The sequence below is a fragment of the Ahaetulla prasina genome, chromosome 3 (genome assembly GCF_028640845.1).
Source record: "Ahaetulla prasina isolate Xishuangbanna chromosome 3, ASM2864084v1, whole genome shotgun sequence".
Classification (NCBI taxonomy): Eukaryota; Metazoa; Chordata; class Lepidosauria; order Squamata; family Colubridae; genus Ahaetulla; species Ahaetulla prasina.
This window is the reverse complement of record NC_080541.1, coordinates 99,852,759-99,866,095: the sequence shown is the minus strand read 5'-3', so window position 1 is coordinate 99,866,095 and position 13,337 is coordinate 99,852,759. Positions and strand designations below refer to the sequence as shown.

The 13,337-nt window shown below is 37.6% G+C and overlaps 1 protein-coding gene across 1 annotated transcript in view; it reads right to left on the bottom strand.

Moving 5' to 3' along the window:
- The window catches only part of CTNND2 (catenin delta 2), a 546,840-nt gene that overhangs the window by 281,435 nt on the left and 252,068 nt on the right, over window positions 1-13,337 (bottom strand). Inside the window, exon 6 of the mRNA XM_058176992.1 lies at window positions 11,190-11,362. Within this exon, the coding sequence (XP_058032975.1) occupies window positions 11,190-11,362 (173 nt within the window). The remainder of the gene's footprint in view (window positions 1-11,189; window positions 11,363-13,337) is intronic.

Sequence of the window (13,337 nt, the reverse complement as noted above, 5' to 3'; positions counted from 1 at the left end):
GAATCAGTCAAATGCTAGGTCAATTGTTCTTCAGACTAAAGAGTGGAATTCAATTAAAGTAAAGAGGAAGCGCCAAGTGTTCAAACTGTTCTCTACCCACTTTAAAGATGAACTTAGCAAAATACCTGAAGACAGCTTTTGTCCTGATTTCAGAGAGATAGTGAAGGGGGTTTAATCCACTCTGTGTGGCTCACAGCAGGTTTTTATTCCTTCTTTAAAACATCTTCAACATCTTCATCAATGACTTGGACGAGGGGATATATGGGGAACTCATCAAATTTGCAGATGACACCAAGCTGGCAGGAATAGCCAACACTCCAGAAGATAGGTTCAAGATACAGAAAGATCTTGACAGACTAGAACGTTGGACGCTATCTAACAAAATGAAATTCAACAGTGAAAAAAGTAAGGTTCTACATTTAGGCCAAAAAAACAAAATGCACAGGTACTGTATATGTGGTACCTTGCTCAATAGTAGAGAGATCTTGGAGTCCTAGTGGACAACCATTTAGATATGAGCCAGCAGTGTGCAGCAGCTGCCAAAAAAGCCAACACAGTTCTGGGCTGCATAAACAGAGGGATAGAATCAAGATCACGTGAAGTGTTAATACCACTTTATAATGCCTTGGTAAGGCCACACTTGGAATATTGCATTCAGTTTTGGTCACCACGATGTAAAAAAGATGTTGAGACTCTAGAAAGAGTGCAGAGAAGAGCAACAAAGATGATTAGGGGACTGGAGGCTAAAACATATGAAGAACGGTTGCAAGAACTCGGTATGCCTAGTTTAATGAAAAGAAGGACTAGGGGAGACATGATAGCAGTGTTCCAATATCTCAGGGGTTGCCACAAAGAAGAGGGAGTCAAACTATTCTCCAAAGCACCTGAGGGTAGAACAAGAAGCAATGGGTGGAAACTAATCAAGGAGAGATGCAACTTAGAACTAAGGAGAAATTTCCTGACAGTTAGAACAATTAATAAGTGGAACGACTTGCCTGCAGAAGTTGTAAATGCTCCAACACTGGAAATTTTTAAGAAAATGTTGGATAACCATTTGTCTGAAATGGTGTAGGGTTTCCTGCCTGGGCAGGGGGTTGGACTAGAAGACCTTCAAGGTCCCTTCCAACTCTGTTATTATTATTATTATTAAGTGGAATTATTTACTCATTTCTTTCCTAAGTCTATCAGAACCAGAATAAATATCCTGGCAATCCAGAACAGCGTGAATTCTCAACAAAATGTATAGAAGAAACAATTTCAAGTGAAATTGAGAAAAAGTGTCAATTTAGCCATCTCAGCAAGTTCCATCATCTTCACCAACCATTCCTCCATTGCAGATAGTACTGAATCTTTCTATCTTTGTGTATATAATAATCTTGCTGGCACATTTTTCAACTCCCATCAATCCCTCCTTCCCCACAAAATACCTTTAGTCTTAGTTGTAATTAGTCTTTAAAATCCTGTAATTCTCTCTAATCAGAGAAAAAAACAGTATCTATGTTTACTGTTGATTGGAAATTTTTGCATTAATAGAAAAAATTGAATTTATGATCTGTAGTTTTTGATTAGGTAGACGGATTACAGAAGAGTTATGTTATAACTGTAGAGTAAAAGATAAGTTTATAATTGTACTGCCACTGCTGTAAAAAAGATTGGAAGCCACTTCCTTGCATCTTTATTCTTACTTTTCTATTTTTCCTTTACTTTTTTTTGTACTTTTAGGTTTCTCATTGATTTTTTTTTCTTATTGTATATTAATTTTGATTAATTTTGATCTTTTTAAATTCTTTTTAAAAACCTTTAAAAGAAAGGTATTTATCCATACATTACATTTTTATGTTCATGCTTAACAACTAAAATTTTGCCTGCTATAATGGAAAGTAACCAGAAATCTACACTGGAGATTCCACTCTACAAGAATGTAATAAAATCTCCAGGCAATACAATGTGAGCCATAGAGTAGATAGCTGGATCAGTTTATCAGTGATAAAATATGTCTCAGTCATTTAATTCTTCAGTAAAATATGTGATTTCAGATATCATTCTGGAGATTTACTACTACTGTTGTTCATCATAATATAGTGAACTGCATTATGCCTTGTGAATTAATATGGTGCTGAACAGTATCTATGAGTAGTGTTGAACAGATAAGCTAACAGTTTAGTTATGTAAGTTGTACATATCTTCTGTATTTTTTCAAGTCATTTATATGGTAAAACTGCTTTATGATAATAATAAAAAGAACTACTTATAGACATATGAAAAAGTTACATTATGTGAGGTGCATTTTAAGTAACAACTAAAATTCCTATGATTGTTATCACAAACAGGAAAAAAACTCCAAAACTGTTATAGTCTTTGGGACACAGGACAGGCTGGTGATGACAAACATGTTTTGTGCCCAGAAGTATTGTAATCATTACACATTATTTTCAAGGTTGCAAGCAATTTATAGATTGAAGAAACTGGCAATTAATATAATAAAGGGGTGTTCTTAATATTATATGTATTGTTTCTCTTTGTATTTTTATTTTGGCTGTGCACCGTCCCGAGTCCTTCGGGAGAAGGGCGGTATACAAATTAAAATATTATTATTATTATTATTATTATTATTATTATTATTATTATTATTATTATTATTATTATTATTATTATTATTATTATTATTAAAAAATTAAATCCCACTCCTATGATACAGTTCGTACTTTGGCTGAGGCTATTGTTGAAAACTAATGTTTTCATTCCTCAAGCCTAAAGAATAGAATAGAATGGAAATGAAGTGAGAACAGAATCAAGGGCTTATATATTTTTAAAGAAAGAAATCATTCCCTAAAAGTATATTTTCTGAGAGAGAATGTGAAATGAGATTGGAAGATAAATCACAGTAACAATAACCAGTTCAGAAACGATTTCTTCTATAATTTGATAAAGTCATCTATGCCCTGTATCTTGATCAATGTTCAGATTAAAATACAAACCCTAAGCTGAATTTGTAAAATACAACTTGCTGTATTCATGACTGTAGCAAGAAACTGGCAAAAAACTCGCAAATCACAGTCATGTGACTATTGGATGTTGCAACTAGTCATAAAGGCAAGCTGGCTGCAAAGCACCTGAATTACAATTGTGGCGGGCATGCTTTACAAGGCGCAAAGTACTCATTCTAGTCTCATTGTAATTTTGAACAATTATCAAGTGATAGGTTGTAAGTTGAGGACTATCTGTATTTAGAGCCAGCTGATTTTGTCATGAAACAGTAACACATTGCTATTATTTACATTAGTTTAATTCTTATTGTTAGGGTGAAGAGGCATTTGCAGATGAAGAGAACTTGACTGATGAATATTTACAGACATATCTACAAAGTCCATATATTTAAGGAATGAGAGGTGTAAAAAATAAGAGATTTTGAGATTTGCATTAAATAATAAAAAGTCACTCATTCTAATCATGAAAATTCAAAAAAGTAAATTATAATAAAGCATCTGGGGAAAATTACATTTCTGTGTGCTTGCATGCATATATATTGTCCAATCTCTTATTAAAAACCTCCAGTGATGGAGCAGCCACAACTTCTAAAGGCAAGCCATTCAACTGATTAACTGATCTGGGATTTCAGAAATAGGCTGAATCTGTAATCTCCATCAAATCAAAACCACTGAAACCTTTTCTGAGGTGAGACTCTCAGCCAAAAAGCAGATGAAACCACTACATATATGGGGAATAAAGTGGATTTTAGGCTAAAGGCTTGCCTTTGATGTTGGAACTGTGATATGCCTATTTTGGTGGCATAAAGGCTCTGCTTGTTAACCTTCATATTCATATGCAGTCCCTGTAGGGCATATGAAGGTGCTCCCCTAGCATTTATCCACAGCTAGATAAAAGATTATAAAATATAATACATACATACATGCATACATACATACATTCATACCTTCACCAGGGCTATTTCTGAGTGTTTCCCAGCTATTTAAATGAAGGCAACACATTAGGATCTTTATCTTTGTGCTGAGGTGTTGCGGATCCAAGTAAGGACACACCTTTGAAATGACCAGTTGGTCACAGGTCATCTACTAAATATTTCACATTAAGTTAAACAACAGAAGAGATCCAAGTCCATCCTTACTTGCTCAGAATGTCTGACCAAGTAGGAATAATATATAGTACATAACCTAATTAGGAAAATAATATGATAAATAAAAATGTGAACATAATGTATAGCTACTATGAAAAAGTTAATGATATTTATTTATTATTTGTTAAATTTATTTACCACCTATTTTGTCGTGGGGCTACTCTAAGTGGCTTACAATAATAAAAAAAGGAAGAAAAATGAAGGGAGTGTAAATAGAACAAAAATAAAGTAATAGAACAATACAATAAAAAATAACGAACACAATGAGAATAATACATTAATATGGTAACTAAAAAGATAAAATAATGGAGAGCAGAAAGGAAGGGGGTGGTGGAGTCTATCACCAATCCAGGACCCATCTCTAGTGTGGAATTCCCCCATTTCATCCCCAGGCCAACCAGCATAGCCAGGTCTTCAAGGTCTTGCAGTGTTGTGTCTACTGCATCTCCCGAGCCGGGCCTCCTGGCTGAGAGTGATTCAGAGAGTGTGAGGGGGAAGAGCCGCCAGGGCTTCCCTCTGTAGAATCTTCCTCTCTGGCTCTGCTCCAGATTCCAGAAGCAGGCCAGGTGGAGGAGGAGGAGCCGACACGGCCTCTTTCCCCCAACCCCTCTTCCTCCTCCCTGGCAGAGCTCCAAGAGCCAGCTGAGGGGAATTCAGTGTGGTTAGATGCAAGGCAGCGACACCAAGCGAAGCGTGCGCAGCAAAAGGAAGGAAGGGGCCGGCCCAGGGAGTGCTGAGTCACGGAGCCACACCCCACAGGGTATAAAAGTGGGTGGAGCTGCCTTTGGGCTCCATGTCGGACAAAGACTGACTTCTGAGAGCTTCGGCTGTGTTATTTTGTGATTCAGACTTTGACTTCTGTTTATTCCTGAACTGCAAATTACGCTGGTCTGAGGAGAACTTTAGCAGGCAATCGCAGGTTCGTTGCCAGGACTGTTATCTGTTGTTGGAGTAAATTGCTGACAAGGAAAGTCAGCTCGCATGTCTTTTTGGGTTGTGGTTGGGAGGGGACATAACATGCGGAAGGAGGCCGAGGGTGAATCTTACCTTAGAGCAGTGATGGCTAACCTTTTTGCTGTCGTGTGCCAAAAGTGGGGAGGGGGAGTGCGGGGGGGGGTGTTGCATGCTTGTGAGTCCACACCATAATTCAATGTGCCCTGCCCCTGCACATGTGTGTGCGACCCTCTCTCCCCTCGCTTTTGGCACATGATGGCCCGGTGGGCCTGGTAGGCCCATTTTCACCCTCCCCAGGCTGTGGAGGCTTTCTAGGAGCCTGGGGAGGGCGAATTCCCCCGTGAAGGCCCTCTGGAGGCCAAAAATGGCCAGTTTCCTGACTTCTGGACATTTGCAAATGGGCCGTTTCTGGCCTCTCGAGGGTGGTGGTGGTGGGGAAGTTCATTTTCCCCCTCCCCAGTCTCCTAGAAAGCCTCTGGAGCCTGGGGAGAGTGAAAAATGGGCCTTCCTCCCCCCAGAGCCTCCCCCTTCCTGGCACAAGGCTGGAAACAGCTTGTTTCCCAACTTTCAATGGGCCCGGAAGTCCTGAAAATCAGCTGGCCGGTGCGCACATACGTGCTGGAGCTGAGTTAGGGGAACGCTCATGTGCCCACCAATATGGCTCCGCGTGCCACCTGTGGCATGAGTGCCATAGGTTCTCCACCATGGCCTTAGAGGGTAAGATATTCCAAAGGGCAGATGTTGCAGCAGAGAAGGCTCTTCTTCTGGATCCCAATAGTTGCACTTGTTTGACTGATGGGATCCAAAGTAGGAGCCTTCTCTGCCAGAAGTAGAAAGGGTTTATCCTAGTGGAATGAGGCAGTTCATCAGCTACCCTGGACTTATGCCAGGCTTTAGAGAACATAACCAACAGCTTGAACTGTACTTGGAAGCAGACTAGTAACCAGTGAAATTGGTGGAGCAGAAGTGTAATATGGGCCATCGTAGGAAATATAATAAGTGTGTGTCTGTTTGTGTATTATATAACTAGGAAAGAAATTGAAATAAAAATACTTTTTATTATAATTATGTCTTAGTAATACATATTTATGCTATGGATACATTTGGGATAGTATTTACAACAGTGAATGCTGGTTACAATTCTTGACTCGCAAGGTAAAGAAAAGTAATTATAGATCTCAATTGTAAATGAAACTGAATTTTTTTAATAAAGAAAAAGCATTTAGTTCAGAGAGAGAAAGCTAAAAGGAGGCATATTAGGGATTTATAAAATTAGGTATGGCATGGAGAATGTTGAGATTCATGTTCTTGAAACATCATTATTCAGTGAAATTTAACATTGACAAAGTCTGTATAAGCAGAAACCAATTGGATTATCATTAAAATACCCCGTATGAGCAGAAGAGAATCCACCCTGGCTGGACAGATGCCTAACTGCACATTCAGAGACCCATAGCTTTGCTTGGTGTCAGAGGCCTGTCATCAGAGGGAGGGAGCTGCTCACCTCCATTCATACCTTCATGATCTGTTTTTAGGCTTTTTGGAAACATCTGGGATTAAATAGGATGCCAGGTTTCTCCTGTGACTGACTATTAGAGCTTGATCTTTTGTATGCTCTTACAGCTTTTTAAGACATTGATTCATTTTCAGTATTTTCCTGGGACAATCTCTGCTCTTAAAAATGTTCCATAAGCAACATAGCACTGATATAGCCATGCTTAAATTTGTTCGGTTGAAATCCCTCACACTATAACATCATGCTTTGTGCTTTATTTTTTTGTTTTGCTTATGAGCTTAAGCTTTTTATCCTGTTTATATTGATGCAGAAATTAAATATTGCTGTTGTGACCCAGGTTCCTGGACCCGGACTCCTGGACTCGGATGATTCAGAAAGTGAGGGAGAAGATCTGGCAAGCCCTGCTTCTCTTGAGCCCTTTCCCTCCCTGGCACCCACTCAAAGGGAGGAGGAGGGGCCGGCAAAGCCCGATTCCCTGGAGCCTTCTTCTGATTTGGCAACGCCCCAAGAACAGTTTTGGAGTGATGCAAGACTGCGCAGGCGTGACTGGCGCGCGCAGCAGAAGAAGCATTGGGACAAAGCCAAGTCATAATTGTCATGCAGTGACATCTGCAGAGACTATAAACAGGAGGCGGGACTTCCTAGTTTTTTGTCTTGGACAAAGCAATGAATTTGCGCGGGCAAACTGTATCAATGGAGGGAAGAATATATTCGTGAGTAATTCTGGCCTTATCTGTAATTTCCTTGTTATCTCCAGAAACTTGGCAGGCCCGTGGGCAGACGTGGCCAGGACATTTATATATATGTAAATAAATCAGAAAAGGAGGCCTCTGACTGACTCTTTGCTGGGAGTATTGGGGGAAGGGAAACAGAACAATTGCATGTTCCTTTATCCATTTATGTATTTTCCCATTTAGAGTAATTATGCATTATATAAACCATTGCCTTTCCTTTTAAAATATCTTTTAAAGTATCTTCATCAGAAACAAACTAAAACATGTTTTAATAAACTTTACAAAAAAGGATTGGTAAAAAAATAACAACGTTCTATGCAAACACTGACAGCATTCCAGATAATTTTTTCTGACAAAGTACATGATAAACTCATGTCACAATAAATTTGTATATAATTAGGGTTTCAAAAAATGTTTTTATTTTCAGAATGGTAAAGTTATCATTGTGAAATACTTTTTGAGCCTTTCCTTTTTTGGAGGAGATTTTATGCTTCTGTGGTATGTTAGTGTCAACTGTGGGATTTTTTTAGTTTTTTTATTTATTTATTTACATTTATATCCCGCCCTTCTCCGAAGACTCAGGGCGGCTTACAGTGTGTAAGGCAATAATCTCATCCTATTTGTATATTTATATACAAAGTCAACTTATTGCCCCCCCAACAATCTGGGTCCTCATTTTACCTACCTTATAAAGGATGGAAGGCTGAGTCAACCTTGGACCTGGTGGGACTCGAGCCTGCAGTAATTGCAAGCAGCTGTGTTTAATAACAGGCTTCTTACAGCCTGAGCCACCCACGGCCCTTAGTGTTAGACAGCAAGGCTCAAGTCTTTACAAAGCCATACTCAAGGGTAGGAAATTGTCTCCCTCCATCCCTCTCTCTTTGTATACACACATTAAAATGCACGCGCGCACGCACACACCGTGATTTGTATGACTGAACCACAGTAACATTGTATGACTGAACCACAGTAACATTTTTTATTTGAAATCAGCTTTCTTAATTAGATATGTAAATAGCTGCCAGAAACCCTAACATTTTTGTCTGGATTCATAAATATGCACATCAGGAGTGGGTTTCAAAACCCGTCGCTACCGGTTCACTTGTGGGCGCGCTTGCACAATACTTCTGTGCATGCGCAGAAGCTTCTGCGCGTGCGGAGAAGCATCTGGGCAGGTGGGCAGAGCCTCCCGCTGCCGCCACTACCATTTTGCCTGATCAGGGGCGAATTGGTAGCAATCTACCACTGATACACATCATATCTGAAGGGTTGTTATTTAAGTAAGTGAAAAAAAGTTATGTTAAGCACTCCAGTGAATTAACACTTTTTCACTTAACATTTTGTGTTCAGCATACTGGTAAAAAAAATACTTAATTGTTTCTTTTAAAAAAAAGACATACCTTATAGGAATGTGGAGAAAGAGAACAAAGAATCAAAGCAGGCCACGGTCAAATGTGACCTGGAGCTCTGTGCAATCATTTTACTTCTTGGGAAAATCTACTACAACTTATTCTGATTATTATACAGATATAATACATTAGTTTCTATGGTTTGGGGCAGGAAATAATTCTGCAAGCTCAAACTCAAGAAGAGTTATTGGTACTGTGCAGAATGTCTAGAAAAGTCAAGAAATATTTCACTGTGACAGTAAAAAATACAATTACTTGACTAAGACTTTTCTTCCCTTTCATTGCATACCAAATCAGCTAGCTGAGGTGGTCAGGTATTAGGTCCTTCCTCACATCAGCATTTTTGCAAAATATGAAATATGAAGTACTTTAAACTCCACCTCAGAGACTACAGTAAAACTATCAGGAACAATTTTTTAAAAATAAGACAGGATGTGTGTATTTTATTCCAATGATCACTTGAATTCAAACGATAAAAGCTTTTGGAATATATCTACGTGGCTGGTTATAATTGCAATGCATATAGGTAAATTAATTAAGAGCTTCATCAACTTAATGAAGATACTTATTTATGAAGCATCTCCAAAGCTAGCGATATTAAAAGTATAAAAGCTATCATCACAATTTATCAATAGCAATAACACTTAGACTTATATACTGCTTTATAGTGCTCTACAGTCCTCTCTGAGCGGTTTTACAGAGTCTGCATATCTGGGTTTTCATTTTACCGACCTCAGAAGGATGGAAGGCTGAGTCAATCTTGAGCCTGGTGGGATTTGAACTGCCAAACTGCAAGCAGCCGGTAGTCAACAGAAGTGGCCTGCAGTATTGCACACTAATCACTGCACTACTGAGACACTCATAATAAAGATAAGGAGTAGGTGTATTTACTATATCTATGTATTTTAAGAAACACAATTTCCATTTTTATCTTCCAGCAAAAATTCTTCAAAGTGGCTTACAAAAGATGTGGTTTATATAAAAACAATATACATTGACAATCAATAGCAAAGGTATTGCCCTGAATCAGAAGGGACAATAAAATTAAAGAACTGCCAGGTAAGATCTTCATTTGAAATGTGAAAATGACTTTGTTTATCTGTAGAACACAAATGAATATAATCTGATGTTGGGATCTCCTATGTGCTTTCAGAGAAATCAAATTTTCTTTCTGTGCAATAACTATCCTAAACAACAAATGTATATTTTGGTGATTCAGACCCTACTGCTTTGTAATTAGGCTCTTGAGCAAGTTATTCCTCTCTTATCATTATCACTTTGTTTTCTGTGAAATGTATATGTATATTGTGACTGGCTATCCCATTAAAACACAGCCATTCTGTGAATTGGCATGTTCTTTGTTGCAGTGGTTTTATGATAATGCCCATAGCTGTTTCTCAAAATGCAGAATGTGCCACTATGTCCAGAATCGTTAGGAAATGCTAGGGCCATGTTCTACATATTTTGCAAATGGGGATCTTTATTTTGCCAAAATATTCTCAAGCTTTCTATATAATCTTAGAAGGCAACATTGTTTTTCAAAATAAGCAGACAAAATATGACTATAAAAATGTGCTACAGTTTTGCTGTTTCATATTAGTATCCCTAAAAATGCTGTTCTGAAATGGATAAAAGAAGAAAAGAAATACAAAAGATCCTGATGCAATAACAGCTTAATGGTTGCATAATTAAGCCACAATTAAAACTAAATATGCAGAATTCAGCATTATATGGCACAGCAAATATGAATCATATGCAGCACCCAATAGTTTGCATTCTGAAATTTGTGTATTGGGCACTTCTGGATGTCGGGATAATGTAAATCTCAAGTCGATGTACAAGCCAAACATAAAAATGAAAAAACTTTTATACAGTTCTAATTTTCAGAATTTTGTATAACTGTATTTTTAAAACCCCACAGAATTTCAGAGTTGTATAACTTAAAAGGTAAATTATACGATCACAAGTTTCTAAACAAATGTTTATTTATTTTAGGACCTCTCTATGCTACCTCACGTTCAATGGATCCAAGGTTGGGACCAATAAAACACCAAACAAGTAATATAACAATATTTATATTGAAAAAACAAAAGCATCATAGCACCAGTATTCAACATTCGTCCAAAAGCGCAATGAAATAAAGGTGTACTTTTGAAAGGCCAGAAGGGTGTGAGTTACATTTACTTCTGGAAGGAGAGATTTCATAAAGTAGGGGCTAATTCAGAGAAAGCCTTCACTTTCTCCACAGCCCCTGCACCTCAGTAAGTGCTTGTTTATTTGTTAGCTTGATTTTATTAATTATGTCGTGCTAAATTAGAAGCACACTCTTTAATATATAAGTGAACTTTGTTTATGTGTGTAAAATATTTTCAGTCAAAATAATGTTGAATAATCTTAACATTAATTAATATAAATGAGTTTGATGGTTTCTCGAAACATACCTGACCATAGTTCTGTAGAGAAGCTCTAGCTTGACTGCTGCGGGCTGGGAGCTGGGATGCTGTTCCTTCTCCAAGGGCTAGGGTTTGGTTGCTATGGTAGCTTGATGGATATTGGAAAGATCCTTCCGATTTGGAATTGAGCTGAAGTGCACTCTGGGATAGAAGGCTGGGCCCTGTATTGAAAATAATTTCAAGTATCAGTGAAAGGAAAAGCAAATATTTTCACAAAAACAATTGGAATGATCAATTACCTTTTTTCTGATTTCTGTATCATGTAATGTCAGAAATAACATTACACTACAGCATGTTTAATTTAAACATTTTCATTTTATTATTTTCCAAAAGATAAGAGAATATTTGGGTGCTTAAAAATGTTGTTCTACTAAATCTAATTGGCAAAAATAAATGACCAGTGGGGAAATGAAATAGTTATAGGGCAAAATCAAATAAGAAAAGAAATATATTAAAATAGTGTTGAATTACTCCTTCCACCTCTATTTCCAAGGAAAGTAAATTTTGGAGGAAGCAATGTTAAATCCGACCATGAAACTAGTCCCTGGTGACTAAAAGATTGGGTGCCACTGGCCTAAGCAGCATTTTTATAAGAGGCAACTCAATCTGTAGGCAGAGAAAAAGCTTGCAAAGGAACCCTCAATGTTAAACCATTGTAGAAATAATCCTGTAAGTGTGATAATATGGAACTTTTGAAGAGAGAGTACTGGATGACTCCAATAATGACCTAGAGCTCTCTGATGTAGATTTCTGCCCTAACCATTCAAAATATTTTACCAATGGGATTTTCATATTGAAAAGCAGCTATAATAACTGCTATAAGATTACTGTTAGGCCCCCAATCCCCAAACCTGATAAGCCTCTTTGGAAAGTTTGTTGCCCAACCAAGGGCCATAATCCAAAGGATTATCTCTCTAACAAACATCCATCCAACTTGATGGAGAAAGACCTCTAAGAATATCTAGAGATGTAGATAGTTACAATTTGGAGAGTGCTGCATTATAAAACAATCTGTTTTGGTTCAAAAGTTTGAAAGACATCAGTCATTTAAATTGGGCCAAAAATAAAGCAGCAGCAACCAGTGTGGTCTAGTGGTTAAAATATTGGATTATGACTAAGAAAATCAAGGTTCCAGGCCACCTTTAAAAACACTGGATGAATTGGGGTCTCTCCCGCTCTCTCTCTCCCTCCCTCCCTCTCTTCCTCTCTCCCCCCTCCCTGTTCCTCCCCCCTCCCCTTCTTCCTTCCTCTTCCTTCCTCCCTCTCCTCAGTCTACTTCATAGAACTGCTGTTATAAGAATAAAATGAAACTGTCTTGAGCACCTGAAGGGAAGGTAGAATATACAATTAGCAATCAATAAATAATAAAGATATAATGAGTCCAAAACGCATTATAAGGATTCTGTTAGGGGTACAAAATAGTGCAATACTCTTAGGAAAATATACATTATATTTATTTATGATATCTTAAGAACTTAGAGTCTCTTCCATATGTTTATCAGAAGCAATTATTTTATCTATTACTGTATATATAAAAAAATATGGTTAGTTTACATAAATGCTAACCAATATTGTTATTATTTTATTAACTTCCTCTTGTTATTTTGTTTGAAAACATTATTACAATTATTGATCATATTTTAGGTATAAGATCATGTTTACTACCCAATAATGAACGTACAGATTTATTGAATCCAAGCTTGAATATAATTATCCCTTGAATGCATTTCTCAATTATATATTTCTCAATCAAGAATAGAAATGGTCATTTGCACCTATATAACTGTCTGGTTCGGTTTTGCAACCCAACAAGAAAGACACAGACTTCAGAGGATAATTAGAACTGCAGAAAAAATAATTGCTATCAACCTGCCTTTCATTGAGGACCTGTGTACTGCACGAATCAAAAAGAGGGCCGTGAAAATATTTACAGACCCCTCACATCCTGGACATAAACTGTTTCAACTCCTACCCTCAAAACGACGCTATAGAGCACTGCACACCACAACAACTAGACACAAGAACAGTTTTTTCCCGAACGCCATCACTCTGCTAAACAAATAATTCCTTCAACACTGTCAAACTATTTACTAAATCTGCACTACTATTAATCTTCTCATCGTTCCCATCACCAAT